This window comes from Hypanus sabinus, chromosome 10, assembly GCF_030144855.1.
Source record: "Hypanus sabinus isolate sHypSab1 chromosome 10, sHypSab1.hap1, whole genome shotgun sequence".
Taxonomy (NCBI): domain Eukaryota; kingdom Metazoa; phylum Chordata; class Chondrichthyes; order Myliobatiformes; family Dasyatidae; genus Hypanus; species Hypanus sabinus.
Window position 1 is genome coordinate 28,032,352 of NC_082715.1, and position 15,738 is coordinate 28,048,089.

Consider the following 15,738-nt stretch of genomic DNA (forward strand, 5'->3'; position numbering starts at 1 on the left):
ACTTGATAGAGGTATTTAAAATTATGAGGGGATAGATAGAGTTGACATGGATAGGCTTTTTCCATTGAGAGTAGGGGAGATTCATACATGAGGATAGGAGTTCAGACTTAGGGAGCAAAAGTTTAAGGGTAACATGAGGGTGAATTTCTTTACTCAAAGAGTGGTAGCTGTGTGGAATGAGCTTCCAGTAGAAGTGGTAGAGGCAGGTTCAGTATTGTCATTTAAAGCAAAATTGGATAGATATATGGACAGGAAAGGAATGGAGGGTTATGGGCTGAGTGCAGGTCAGTGGGATTAGGTGAGAATAAGCGTTCGGCATGGATTAGAAGGGCCGAGATGGCCTGTTTCTGTGCTGTAATTGTTATATGGTCATGTTCATGTTGAACACGTTTGTGGAACGGTTTGTGGAAGCTGTGTGGCCTACCATTTCTTAGATATGTAAGGTTGCACAAAACGAAATGTGGAAAAGTGTACATTGAACATTTTAGGGGTGAGAGCCTTCATCAGGATAAGGTCTCGGCCCTAAACGGCAAATGTACTCTTTTCCAGTGATGCAGCCTGGCCTGTGTAGTTTCTCCATCAATTTGTATGTGTTGCTTGGATTTCATGGAAGATTAGGTGGGGCAAGGGATAAACGTCCCATTCTTCTTAAAAGCTTCAATTCAAGAGAAGAGACAGAGTCTTGGTTTAATGTCTCTGTCAAAAGGCAGACATCAGTGATGTCATTGGTGTAAGATGCCTCGTGAAATTAAAAAAACGTAGTATTTTGTCAGCTTTGTGCCAAACAATGTCAATTGTGAGGTTAAACAAAGACTAATTTCAGTAAACCTGCTTATTTTCCTTCAAACACTACATGTGAAAATCAGGATTTGCAAACTCACACAATAAACAACCAGCTCGACAGATTAACAGTGAACAGGCAATGCAAAATGCTCTAAAATTGAATCTTATTTACAGTCAACTTCACCCAAGTAAATGCAATGAAATTTGCAGTCAGATATATGGTCAACACAGCAACCTAACAAGTTTCTAATCCTTGATTTCTTCAGACTGTGGCGGCTACAATTACCAGTGGGCATTTTAAGTGTCCTGTAGCCAACCAACCTCCTGATAGTCTGGTAAATGACTGAGTTGTTGCATTACACCAGCCTAAGTAGATGGGGCTAGATAACTGGATTGTGCCACTCTGCTACAGCCCCACAGGGGTGTACTCTGGAGCTGCCAGCATCGAATCTAAACCCACAGTCAGGAGATGAGTGGTGTCGCTTGGTTTGAGTATCTGGTGTAACTAAGTTCTGTTCTGTTTAGCTGATTCAAGTTTGGACTGTAGAACATTTCTGTTGAGTTTGTAAACATTCTGGGTAATAAAACCCCTATTTTTTTCACCTTTACCTGCTCTCCAAGTTTTATGCTTCCCCTGGTCCTTCACACACACCTTATCAATGAAAATTGACCCTTGCAGTGTATGCGTATGTAAATAAAAATAGGCTTTCAAATAGAACTTAGAATCATGGCCCATATTATACAAGTAAATTTGAAGCAACTGTTAAAGGTAATAAGATAGAGAAAATGCATGCACGAATATTATACTTAACATATTTCACTGAGATATTTGCTTCAGGTGTTGTTCAATACTATTTACCTATCATCTTAGTAAATTCAAATAATTTTTTAAAATGTAGAAAATAAATTCTGTCCAAGCCAATCCCAATTAAAAATTTATTATCATTGTAGCTCAATTATTATTGGTGACAGTTGCGGGCTGAACCCATCACATCCTTGGGTGGTGTGTCGGTTTTTAATACAAACAACATGTTTTCATGTGCATGACAAATAAGTCTGAATCAAAATTGCTAAGATGGGAAATATACACTCACCCAGCAAATGCTTCCTCAATTACTTCAGTTTTCTGCAAAATTAAAAACAATAGGCTCATGAAATTTGGGGCTCAAAGCAAAGGAAATGTGTAGGTGTCTAATAAGTAAAGGAAAAAATTGTAGGTTGCTGAGAAGACACACAAAAAAAGCAAAAACCGAAGTTAATAAACTGTCAATAAAAATAACCAGAAATTTGTTGGCTTTTCAATACATATTTACAACCAATAAGTAACAAGTCACTGTTAGACACAAAACTGCTAGGCAACAACCATCTCCAACAAGAGAGAGTCTAACCACATACAGTACATTTGACATTCAATGGCATCCACCATCAACTTCTGGGAACCCAGAATCCCAGATGGACCAGCCATACAACAATCCCATCTACAACAGACTGTGTATTCTGAGGTGAGTGCTCCATTTTTTGACAACTAAAAGCCTTTCCGCCATGTACAAAGCACGTCAAAAGTGCGATACAATAGCCTTCACTCGTCTGGAAAACTGGACTGCTAACTCAATAAGATTGGGACCCTGAAGGATCCAGCAGGCCCCTTAACTGAAACCCCATCCACAAGCATAAGCATTAATTTCCTTCACCAAAGGTTCACCATGGCCACAGTGGCGTATGTTTAGTGCCACCATCTACAAAACACACCTACAAATGTACATCATCTACAAAATATACTGCACTCTGGAGCAGCAGTGTTTGGGTTATGATTGGAAATACTGGGAGCTTTGGAACATGCACCATCCAATGAGAGGCACGTTGTTTCTTTCTAGCGTGTCTGACAGAAGGGATTCACGGGCTTTTGGTTCTGGCCAAGATGGAGAGAGAAGATGCCAGAATGGGGAAGCTGTAGTCTGCAGGACTAAGTGGACTTGGAATGGGGTCGGGAGTCGACAACAGCCTGGGGAAAATGGTGGATAACGAACGGAAGTGAAAAGAGAGCTCCAATCTGCGCATTAGACTGTTTCATTAAAATGGGCCCATTTTCTTTTTGATTTCCTTACTAATCCTATAGTCAAATTAAGAATTATAAAGCTCAATTGTTTAATTGCATATTGTGTACTGTTTGTTATTTTGTGGTATTTATTTGTAACAGGGGAACACATCACACAGTATCCACACAAACTAGATTTCACAAGTTTGGCTGGGCCGAAGGCTTTCTCCCCCTAGATTAACGAAGCTGGCCAAACCTGAGGGTTACACTTACTTAACAAGGATATTTTCGACAACTTCACAATCACTATCATTATGGGCAAGTTTAGCAGGCGCTTGAGAAAACAGGACCAGCAGGTTCCCATGCAAGCTGCATACCATTCTGATCTGGAACTATATTACCAGTCCTTCATGGTCAGGGGATCCAAATGCTGGAACTCCCTTCCAAAAAGTGGTGTAGAGTCATAATCATACAGATATAGAAAAGTACAGCACAGAGTGCAAATGGCACATCTAATCTGTGCCTATTTAAATTGCCTAGTCCCATCGACCTGCACTGGGACTACAGCCCCCCCATACACCTATCATCCATGTCCCTATCCAAACTTATCTTAAAAGTTGAAAATGAGTTTACTTGCACAAGTTTGTTCCATACTCTCATGATCCTCTGAGTGAAGAGGTTTCCCCTTAGGATCCTCTTAAATTTTTCATATTTCACCCTTAGCCCATTACCTCTAGTTGTAGTCCCACCCAAACTCAGTGAAAAAAGCCTACTAGCATTTACCCCATCTATACTCTTCATAATTTTGTATACCTCTATCAGATCTCCCCTCAATCTTCTATGGTTCCAAGGAATAAAGTCCTAAACTACTCCACCTTTCCTTATAACTCAGGTCCTTCAGTCCAAGCAACATCCTTGTAAATTTTCCCTGTACTCTTTCAAATTTATTTACATCTTTCCTGTAGGTAGGTGACCAAAACTACACACAGAACTCCAAATTAGGCCCTAACAACATCTCATACAACTTCAACATAACATCCCATCTCCTGTACTCAGTACTTTGACTTATGAAGGCCAATGTGCCAAAAGCCTTCTTCATGTCCTTTGAGGGAAGGATAAAGTCAGTCAGAGCAAAAGTGATGAGACTCTATGGCCACGTAAGAAGTGCTAGGATGGTGCGTTGCCTCCCAAATGCTAAGTCCAGGGTGTCTCAGAGCATGTGCAGAACATTCTCAAGGGGAAGGGTGAGCAGCCAAAAGCTGTGGTGCACATTGGCACCAATGACATAAGGAGAAAAGGGAGGAGAGGTGTTGCACACTGAATTGAGGAAGTTAAGAAAGAAGCTGAAGAGCAGGACCTTCAAGGTAATAATCTCTGGATTATTCCCAGTTCAATGTGATAGTTGGGGCACGATAATTTGAAGTATGTGTATTTTAATGCTAGGGAGTATTAAGGGTAAAGGTAATGAACTTGAGAGCATGGATCAGTATATGGAGCTATAATTTTGTGGCCAATACAGAGATTTCATTGAGAGAGGGGCAGGAATAGGTGCTTAATGTCTCAGGGGTTTGAATGTTTTAGAAAAGAGAGGAAGGTAAAAGATGTGAATGAGTTGCACAATTAATCAGGGATAATATCATAGCCTCACTCAGAGGGCACATAATGGAAGGCTCATCCACTGGGTCTATATGAGTAGAATTCAAAAATAAGAAGGGTGCATACACTCTGATGGGAATGTACTACAGACCCAACAGTCATGATGACAATGAAGAACAGCTATGCTGCAGATAAAAGAGAGGTGTAAGAACAATAAGGTTGTTATCATGGGAGACTTCAGCTCTCCTAATTGTACAATGTACTGTGTATGTAATCAAAATGGCTTCTTTGGTTTGCGACAGTAGGAATGCTTTTTTGTCTAAGTGTTTTCTCTTGCAGTTGTTTAGCTTTGGACTTGCTGATATGGGGATTGTATTCATTTGTTAACCAATGGGGAATGTTATTTTGTCTTGTGAGGCTGGGAAATTGGGGGTTTTGCGGTCTTTTCAGGGGAGGTGGGAAGGAGACGCCGAGGAAGGTGGACGTGCGCTGCACTGCTCAGTTGACCACCAGGGTGGTCCCAGGTGCGAGGACGTGGAGGTTGGAGGAAAGCGACGAGGGGTCGATTGGTTCGATGGTTAAGCTCCAACGACGTGCACTAAACTGACTGAACTTTGATAAGTTGGCGCCTTTTACTTTCAGTAAAATCTTTAAAGTGTATTCCGTAACAGTATCTGGTGTGAGTTTGATATTGTGTGTGCACGAGCAGCATAAACTTGATTCTCACAGCACCTGTGGGAGGTGGGGTGGTGTGTGGCTGGATCTCCTTTTCCCCTAGACATATACCAGCCTGTTGGGTAAGTGTTACATTTGTGGCGGCTCGTCTGGGATTGGATTGTCAGGGGCTGTGGAATCGCGCAGGCAGCAGAGCGGAGATGGACAGATAAGATTGTTAGCTGGTGTGAGTTGGAAGATGTACCAGTGCAGTATAAGTGTGTAGTGAGTGGAGTGGATTTTCAAGTTTCGGGAGACGCGTTAGTGCAGGGGTTAAGTTTGATAAAACATATTGGGCAGGTGGAATTGGTAGCTAGACGGTGTGGTAAAGAAGTAGAGTCTAGTTGGGTGTTGGTTCGTACGAGTGCTGACGTCATGACGTTGGAACTGCCAGCGACGGTCAGTGTTCTGGGGGAGGCGGAGCCTCTCCCCATCCTCTCCGAGGATGAGGATGACGAGACACCAGAGGAGGAGCTAGAGCTAGAGGTGGCCCCCAGAGAGGAGCTCGTCACTAGTACGGGGGGAGTCGGAGGGGGAAGGCGTGACTAGACCACGCCCCCCAGGTAGGGTGGAAGCCTTGGAGCTGGCAGCCGCACTTAACTCCCTGGTGGGAGCAGTCGAGAGGCCACAGCTGAAGCTGGGGGTGTTCTCCGAAGCCAAGCCTACTCCGGATGGGGAGGTGGACTATGAGACCTGGATCGAGCATGCGTCTTTGATGTTAGAGGAGTGGCCAGGCTCAGAGGAGGAGAAGAGGCGGCGATTGGTGGGAAGTCTGAGGGGTTTGGCAGCCAAAGCAGTCCGGAAGTTGAAAGCTGAAAAGCCTGGGGTTTCTGTGGAGGAATGCATTGGTTTTGGAGGGAGCTTTTGGGTTGTCAGGGGAACCCTGGCTGCTCTTAGCAGAGTTTCAATGCCTGGAACAACGGAGAGGGGAAAAGCTCTCTGAGTACATATTTCGGATGGAGGGGATGTTTACGGGGATGCGGTGCCGGGGGGTAGTGAAGGCGCCTGACGTGGCTAGCGTGAGGATGAGTCAGATATTCAGTGGCTCTCTGGAGGAGGGCAAGGTGGCGTGGACTATCCGGCAGGCTTATAGGAAGGGCCTCCCTCCATCCTTCAGGCAACTGATCAGAGAGGTGCGGGAGAAAGAGAGAGTGTTGGGGTGGAAAAGGGGCTCGGGCCACCGGGAGCGATCCTCAGCGATACAGTAAGTGGTGGCTGGGTGGAGGACTGAAAACCCCCAGGGGAGTAGGGACCCCCCCCCCCCTCTGGAGGGGAAGAACAGGGAAGGTACTCACTCCCCGGGGCAGCCGGTGCAGTGGATTGGGAGCAGGGGCCATCCTGGAAGAGGAGGGGCAGCGGGCAGCGTGTGCTTTAACTGTGGGAAAGAGGGGCATTTCAGGCGGGACTGTGGGTGGCCAAGGGTGTGCTGTGGAGAGGAGGGACATTTGCGGTGGGATTGTGAGAGACAAGGAGTCCAGCGGAGGGCAAGCCCCCCTGTGACTAAGAAGGAAGAGGTGTCTGGAAACTTTGGAGAGGCTCAGTGAGGGAATGGACTGGAGCCTCTGGAGGAACACGTCCCCAGAGATCAGCCAGGGTACCACTGGGTGCCCATGCCTCTATTCCAGTTGGGCTGGTAGGACCCCGTGCCAGGGTGTGTCTACGGATAGAGGGAGTTTACACAAAATCCGTTCTTGATATGGGATCGCAGATGACCTTATTGTACCGGTCTTTCACAACAAATATCTAAAGGATTTGCCCATAACCCCATTTGACACCCTGCAGATTTGGGGTGTGAGCGAGGGTGAGTACCCGTACGATGGGTACCTATCGCTGAGATTGGAGTTCTCAGAGGGTGATGTGGGAGTGTCCAAAGCCATTGAGACTTTGGTGTTGGTGTGTCCAGACCCGGTGGAAACCGGTGTGGTGGGGACTAACTCCCCCATTGTGATGGCTCCTGGGAGCTTGTAAGGAGGAAGGGGGAAAAAACTTTCTGGAGACCCTCTCGGTGCATCCAGTGTTTCAAGCGGTATTCAAAGAAGAGGTTGCCCCCCCCCCCCCCCCAAGGGCTGGACCCAGAGTGTAAATGAGGGACAGTGGTGTACACAGGCGAGGCCCAAGGTGATTCGACCAGGGGAGGTAGCACTCGTGATGGGGACCCCCAGATTCCCTGGAGTGCCGAACACTACGGCAAGAGAAATCACCTTTAAGAGGGGAATGCCGCTGGCGCATCTGTTCCCAGTGACGGTAATGTCTAGCGCACCAGTGAGGACCCCTAACAGGGAGGGAGTGGAGCATCGAAGGGAGCTGACCGCTGAAGCCTTTAACTTCAGGGATTCTCCAGTGTCACCGAGTGGAAACGCAGGCTAGTGGAGAAGATGCTGAAGATGGAAGCTGTTTTTTCTCGGGGCGAGTTTGATGTTGGCTGCTCCAAAAGCACTCGCCACACCATCCCCCGGGTGACGGAGGACACCCTGTTCCGAGAGAGATCCCGGCGGCTGGCCCCAGCAGATGTTGAGGATGTGCGGCAGCACTTGTGCAAGTTGAAGGAAGCCGGAATCATAGCTGAGTCTAGAAGTCCTTATGCGTCCCCAATAGTGGTGGCACGGAAGAAGAATGGGAGGATGCGCATGTGTGTTGACTACAGGACTTTGAATCGACAAAATGTCCCTGATCAACATACTGTCCCGAGGGTCGAAGACGCATTGGCCTGCCTGAGTGGAGCGAAATTGTTCAGTGTGCTGGACTTAAGGAGTGGGCATTACCAGATCCCGATGAGTGAGGGTGATAAAGAGAAGACAGCCTTTATCTGCCTGCTGGTGTTCTTCCAGTTTGAACGAATGCCCCAGGGCATATCGGGGGCCCCAGCCACCTTCCAGAGGCTCATGGAGAGGACTGTGGGGGATATGAATCTGTTGGAGGTGCTGGTGTACCTGGACGATTTGTTAGTGTTTGGATCGACTTTGGGAGGAACATGAAGAGCGGCTGTTAAAGGTATTAAGCCGGCTTAAGGAGAAAGGGCTGAAGCTTTCCCTGGACAAATGCCAGTTCTGCAAGTCGTCAGTCAGCCATGTTGGCCATATCATTTCGCAAGAGGGAGTGGCTACTGATCCAACCAAGAGAGAGGCCGTGACCACCTGGCCAAGACCACAGAAAGGGAGCTCTCTGCGCTCATTTTTGGGGTTCTGTGGGTATTACCTGACTGAACTTTGATAAGTTGGCGCCTTTTACTTTATTTTCTTTTCCTTCATATATACTGTATTGCATAGTACTCTTCCAGTTTTAGTAAAATCTTTAAAGTGTATTCGATAATGGTATCTGGTGTGAATTTGATATTGTGTGTGTACGCGCGGCATAAACTTGATTCTCACAGCACCTGCGTGTACAGGAGGTGGGATGGTGTGTGGCTGGATCTCCTTTTCCCCTAGACGTATAACAGCCTGTTGGGTAAGTGTTACATAATATAAACTGGACCTACCGTGTGCAAGAGGTGCATCTTGGAAGTTTTCTTAGATAGGCTAACAAGAGGAGGTGCTGTACTGGACCCGGTGCTAGGTAATGAGTCTGGCCAGGTGACTGACCTTTCAGTAGGTGAACAGTGACCACATCTCCTTAAGTCTTAAGGTAGCTATAGATAGGGATAAGCATGGACCTTGTAAGAGAGTATTAAACTGAAGCAGAGCAAAATACGAGAACATTAGGCAGGAACTAGGGGAAGTTCATTGGGAATATGTGCTTTTCAGTAAGCCCATATCCAACATGTGTTGCATGTTTAAAGACTAACTACACAGAGTTATGGTGTTAGCTGTGAGGAGGATGCTAAACGGATGCAGGGTGACCTGGATAGGTTAGGTGAGTGGGCAAGTTCATGGCAGATGCAATTTAATGTGGATAAATGTGAGGTTATCCACTTTAGTTGCAAGATCAGGAAAACAGATTATTATCTGAACGGTGGCCGATTAGGAAAAGGGGAGATGCAAGGAGACCTGGGTGTCATTGTACACCAATCATTGAAGGTGGGCATGCAGGTACAGCAGGTGGTGAAAAAGGCAACTGGTATGTTGGCATTCATAGCAAAAGGATTTGAGTACAGGAGCAGGGAGGTTCTACTGCAGTTGTACAGGGCCTTGGTGAGCCCGCACCTAGAATATTGTGTGCAGTTCTGGTCCCCTAATCTGAGGAAAGCCATTCTTGCCATAGAGGGAGTACAGAGAAGGATCACCAGATTGATTCCTGGGATGGCAGGACTTTCATATGAAGAAAGACTGGATCGACTAGGCTTATACTCACTGGAATTTAGAAGATTGAGGGGGGATCTTATTGAAACGTACAAAATTCTAAAGGGATTGGACAGGCTAGATGCAGGAAGATTGTTTCCGATGTTGGGGAAGTCCAGAACGAGGGGTCACAGTTTAAGGATAAAGGGGAAGCCTTTTAGGACCGAGATGAGGAAAAACTTCTTCACACAGAGAGTGGTGAATTATGTGGAATTCTCTGCCACAGAGAACAGCTGAGGCCGGTTCATTGGCTATATTTAAGAGGAAGTTAGATACGGCCCTTGTGGCTAAAGGGATCAGGGGGTATGGAGAGAAAGCAGGTACAGGGTTCTGAGTTGGATGATCAGCCATGATCATACTGAATGGCGGTGCAGGCTCAAAGGGCCAAATGGCCTACTCCTGCACCTATTTTCTATGGTTCTATGAGTTCAAGACAGGTATATTCCAATCAGAAGGAAGGATAAGGATGGCAAGGTAAGTGAGCCTTGGATGTTGAGAACTCATCAGGCCAGGCAGCATCTGTGGAAAACAGTAAACAGTTAACATTTCGGGCCGAAACCTTTCATTAGGACTGGAATAAAAGATGAGCAGTCAGAGTAATAAGATGAAGGGAGGGGAGGAAGAAGTACAAGGTAGTAGGTGATGGGTGAAACTGGGAGGTGGGAGGGGGTGAATTTGGTGAAAGGGATAAAGGGCTGGAGAAGGAGAAATCTGATATGAGAGAGTAGAAGACCATGGAGGAAAGGGAAGGGGAAGGAGCACCAGAGGGAAGTGATCGGCAGGTCAGGAGATAAGGTGAGAGAAGGAAATGGGAATGGGGGAATAGAGACGGGGGGCAAAATTACTGGAATTTCAAGAAATTGATGTTCATGCCATCAGACTGAAGGAAACCCAGACGGATAATAAATGTTGCTCCTCCAACCTGAGTGTGGCATCATTGCGACGGTAGAGGAGGCCATGGACTGACATGTCGGAATGGAAATGGGAAGTAGAATTGAAACGGGTGGCTGCAGGCAGATGGAACATAGGTACTCAGCATTCAAACAGGATAGCAATGATATAAGTGTGGAAATAGGAACAAGACTAGGCTCTTTCAATCCTAGGAGTGGATGGATATAGTCTTACGATGATGAAGAGAGTTCAGTTCAGTTCGAGGTTGTTAGTTGAGTAACGTTGGAGAGAGAGAGAGAAAGAGAGAGAGGTGAGCTGATGCCGTCGACCTTCCCGTTGTACTCCGAATTCCTGTTGAAGTCACCGACTGTGACCATAACACGTACGACCGTTCTTCAGTGATGGAATTATCACCCAGGCGAGGGTGGACACACACATAATTCCCCACCGGTCGCACCTTTTCACACTGCGAGAGCCACTGATCGATTTCCTTGAATCGATCCTCCAAAAACCCCACCTTCCTGTGGGTACAACAAAGCTCGTCCAGTGTCCAAAACCGTGTGTTTGTCTGTGTATCTGCAAACCTGGTATTTATTGTCAATTGCTGGACTCCAGCTGTCCATCAACCTGCTCCGCCCTCCTCTCTCTGTAAGAACTTTACAAGCAGGCAAGTGTCCTTGTGGAAAGGTAAACAAGCTTGTAGAGAAACCATAACATCAATCTTTCGAGCAGTTTCTGTCTGTCTGTCTGTCTCTCTCATTGCGTTGGACACCTCCCTCTCAATCTTTGTAACAGCTCAGAGTCCAAAAGTCAGTCTCATTCTCTTGACATTTTAAAGTGATTGTCCACAGAAAATATGAACCCCAGGGGTACATAACACTCTCCCACACGATCAATGCCTCTCATCATCTTATATACCTCTATCAGGTCACCTCTCATCCTCTGTCGCTCTGAGGAGAAAAGGCTGAGTTCACTCAACCTGTATTCATAAGGCATGCTCCTCAACCCAGGCAACATCCTTGTAAATCTCCTTTGCATCCTACCTATGGCTTCCACATCCTTTCTTTAGTGAGGCAACCAGAAATTAGCACAGTACTCCAAGTGGGGTCGAACCAGGGTCCTGTATAGCTGCAACATTACCTCTCAACTCCTAAATTCAATTCCACGATTGATGAAGGTCAATACACCATACACCTTCTTAACTACAGAGTCAACCTGCACAGCAGCTTTGAGCATCCTATGGACTTGGACCCCAAGATCCCTCTTATCCTCCACATTGTTAAGAGTCTTACTATTAATATTATATTCTGCCATCATATTTGACCACCAAATCTAACCACTTCACATTTATCTGGGTTGAACTCCATCTGTCACTTCTCAGCCCAGTTTTGCATCCTATCAATGACCCGCTGTAACCTCTGACAGCACTTCACACTATTCACAACACCTCCAACCTTCGTGTCATCAGCAAACTTACTAACCCATCCCTCCACTTCCTCATCCAGGTCATTTATAAAAAATTTTTAGAGAAAGGATTTACGAACATTTGGAAAACCATGGCCTAATCAGGGAGAGCCAGCATGGCTTTATGCAGGATAAGTCTTATCTGACCAATTTTATTTGAGTTTTTTGATAAGATGGCGAGGGTAATTGATGAAGGTGAAGTTGTGGATGTTGTTGAGATGAATTCTGGTAAGGCATTTTAAAAGGTCCATCATGGGAGGCTCAGCCAAAGGTTAAGATGCATGGAATCCATGATGAATAGAACGCTGGATTACAAACTGGCTTGCCCAGAGAAGAAAAAGTTATTTTACCTTAAGCTCTCCCAATCCAGAATAGCTGATCCTTTATTAAGCTCAACCACGAGCTGCTCTAGAAAGCCATCTCGTAGACACTCCAGAAATTTCCCATCCTGGAATTCAGCACCAACCTTATTTTTCCAATCTACCTGCATATTGAAGTCCCCCACAACTATTTGTAACATTGCCCTTTTGGCATGCATTTTCTTTCACCCTTTTGTAATTTGTAGGCCACATCTTTACAAATTGGGGTCTGTACACAACTCCCATCTGGGTCTTTTTGCCCTTGCAGTTCCTTAGCTCTACCCACAATGATTCAACACCTTCCGACTCCATGTCACCTCTTTCTAATGATTTGATTTCATTTTTTATCAACAGAACAAAGTTGCCCCCTCTGCCTTCCTGCCTATCCTTTTGATATAATGTGTATCCTTGGACATTAAGCTCGCAGCTATAATCTTTTAGCCGTGATTCAGTGATGCCTACAACATGATACCTGCCAATCTGCAACAGTGCTGGAAGTTCATCTACTTTATTCTGTATACTGTGCACATTCAAACACAACTTCAGTCCTGTATTCACTCTTTTTGATTTTGTCTGCCTTTTACATTTCAACGCATCCTGTTGACTGCAATTTTGCCCTACCATCAGCCTCCCCTCATTGTCTGTTTGTACACCAGCTAGCTTATCTTCAGCACTATTATTTGCCTTTACAGCGAAATACAAATGATTCTATGACACTAGTCGCATCACTCTCAACCTTTTGATTCCTAACTTTGTCTGCGGTCTTACCAACATCTGCCGTCACGTGTCTACTAACTGTACTAGCACTCTGGTTCCCATCCCCCTGCAACTGGTTTAGACAGCATTCGTATTCTATAATTCTGTTTTCATCTCATGTGAGCGATTACAAATTTGCAAATATTCTGAATCCCACCATTTTCCCTCCCAACTCTCCACCTAACCTCTCTTCCCGGAATCCTTTCCCCAAACTCCCTCCCTCCAGATACTGGATCCATGCACTTCCCCCACTTTCCTTCCCCTTCGCCCTCCCTCCCCACCACCCCACTTCATGGGATCTTTCCCCTCTTTTTTCAGACGCTTACGCACCACCACCTCCTCGAAGATGCTTTGAAGCTGCGTCTCCATGGAAACGGCCACTTTCCTCGCCTGTGCTGCCCGCTCCGCTGATACCCATCGAAAACGCGAATAGTTTCCGCTTCCTGTATCGCTGGCGCCGTCGCCCCTCATCCTCCGCCCGGCCGCAAGGGCTGCGACACCGAGGTTCCGGCGGCCGGGCTCGAGTGTGCTGTCGGAGGGAAGGTGAGGGCGGGCCCGTCCGTGCTCACGCTCTCCTCCCCACCGGGTTCGTCCAACGAACGAGACCACCACCCGCGCCTCAGGAACTCGGTGTGGCGGGGGGTTGAACACCCGAGCCCGGCTCCCCCTGCGGCCAACCGCGATATGGCAGCCGAAGGACCCTCATCGCCCGCCCGAAGGGACTCCGATCCCCGTAGGCAAAGCATAAGCTCCCCTCTTCCTGCTTTGGCAAATGTACCCACAGTCTCCCGTTGTCAGCTGGAGTTTTATTTCTCAGAATGTCTATTATCTTTAATGTATGCCGTGAAATTTGTTGTTTCGTAGCAGTAGAGCAATGCGATATATAAAAAATTACTTTGTTACAAGGTGTAAAGGAGGAATAGTGAGGTGGTGTGTATGGGTCCGTGGACCGTTCGAAAATCTGATGCAGAGGGGAAGAAGTTCATGGAGTGTGGGTCTTCAGACTCTTGTACCTCCTCCCTGTTGGTAGCAATAAGAGGGCATTACCCAGATCGTGAGCATCCTTTTGACGATGTCCTTGATGGCTGGGATGTTGAGCCTGCCATGCAGATTGGTGATACTACAACATTCTGCAGGCTCTTTAGATCCTGTATGTTGGAGGCTCCAAACCAGGCAATCATGCAACCGGTCAGATGCTTGTCATTCCCTGTCGAAGGGTTTCGGCCCAAAGCATCAACTGCATTTTTCCACAGGTGCTGCCTGGCCTGCCAAGTTCCTCCAGCGTCTTGTGTGAGATGCCCTTCATTGTACATCTGTAGAAATTTAGGAGTGATTTAAACTAATATGGCAGGGGATTGGGAACCGGTATGATAGAGCTGAGGATGAGCCAGCAGGTTTACAGGTATATGATGGATGAATGTATGGGAGGACAAGTCAATGATTGGGTACAAATGCAGACAGACCAATGAGTTAAATTGTACCACAGAGGCAAAATTCCGAAAGGCCAAGAATGCAGGACTGAAGGTGCTGATTTAAATCTGTCTCGTATTCGGAATAAGGTGAATGAACTTGTGGGGTAACTAGAGCTGCGGAAAGGGCTTTAAACTAAATAGTAGGGTGTGGGTTCAACAGATTGGAGAAGTATTAGTTCTAACTGGTTCTAACTAACCAGCAGTGTGCCAGAGGTCTGTGAGAGTCGGGGAGCATGAGTGAAAGCCATTCCTGTTATAAAGGAAAAAGTGCTTGGCAAACTCAAATGACTTAAGGTGAATAAGTTACGTGGATCAGATGTCCAGGAACTTGAAGCTGCTCTCCCTTTCCATTGTTGACCATTAGATGAGGTTTGCTGTGTGTTCTCTCAACTTCGCCTTCCTGAAGTTCAAAATCAGTCCTTTTGTCTTGAACTTCAGGAGGAGGAAACCAGAGGTCCATGAGCCAGTCCTCATCAGAGGATCAGAGGTGGAGAAGGTTCGCAACATTAAGTTCATCAGTGTTATTTCAGAGGACTTGTCCTGGGCCCAGCATGTAAATGGAATTACAAAAAAAACACAGTAGCTTTTTCTTCCGGAGATTTGGCATGACATCTAAAACTTTGACAAGATGTTTTAGATGTGTAGTGGAGAGTATATTGATTGGCTGCATCACAGCCTGGTGTGGAAACACCAATGCCCTTGGACAGAAAATCTTACGAAAGGTACTGGACACGGTCCTGTCCATCACGTATAAAGACTTCCCAAACATTCGGCACATCATTTTAAAATGCTGTCACAGGAAAGCAGCATCTATCAGCAGGGACCCCTGCCACGCGGGACATGATCTCTGCTCGCTACTGCCATCAGGAAGGAGGTACAAGAACCTCAGGACTCACACCACCAGGTTAAGGAACAGTTATTACCCTTCAACCATCAGGCTCTTGAACCAAAGGTGATAACTTCACTCAATTTCACTTGCCCCACCATTGAAATGTTTCAACAACTAATAGACACACTTTCAAGAATTCTTCATCTCATTTTCTCGGTATTTATTTCTTATATGTTATTATTGTTTCTTCTTTTTGTATTTTCTGTTCATTGTCTCCTGCACCCTGGTTGAACACACTTGTTGGGCAGTCTTTCATTGATTATGTTATGGCAGAGATTTTCAACGGGGGCAGTTGCATGTCCTAAGAGGGCTTTAGTGGAAATAAAAGTAATTGGAGTTCAAGATTCAAGAAGGGTTGTATGCAGCACCCTAACTTGAGCCATGACACCTGATCTACTGTAAGCAGAACAGACACTTGCAAAAAAAAAAGAGGCACTGGAACGCAGGAAGAACCATAGCATTCTCGGTGGTGATCACTCATCATCACAACGCATCTGAAATTCAG

The 15,738-nt window shown here is 46.1% G+C and overlaps 1 protein-coding gene across 2 annotated transcripts in view; it reads right to left on the reverse strand.

Moving 5' to 3' along the window:
- Window positions 1–13,566, reverse strand: part of med23 (mediator complex subunit 23) — a 106,402-nt gene extending 92,836 nt beyond the window's left edge. The window contains exons 1-2 of one of the 2 annotated variants that reach the window (XM_059981567.1): window positions 13,203–13,566; window positions 1,878–1,909 (exon numbers count right to left, since the gene is read on the reverse strand). In XM_059981567.1, the coding sequence (XP_059837550.1) occupies window positions 1,878–1,909; window positions 13,203–13,343 (173 nt within the window). In that variant the 5' untranslated portion in view covers window positions 13,344–13,566. The remainder of the gene's footprint in view (window positions 1–1,877; window positions 1,910–13,202) is intronic. The other variant, XM_059981566.1, reaches the window with a different exon arrangement.
- Between the last annotated feature and the right edge of the window lie 2,172 nt (window positions 13,567–15,738).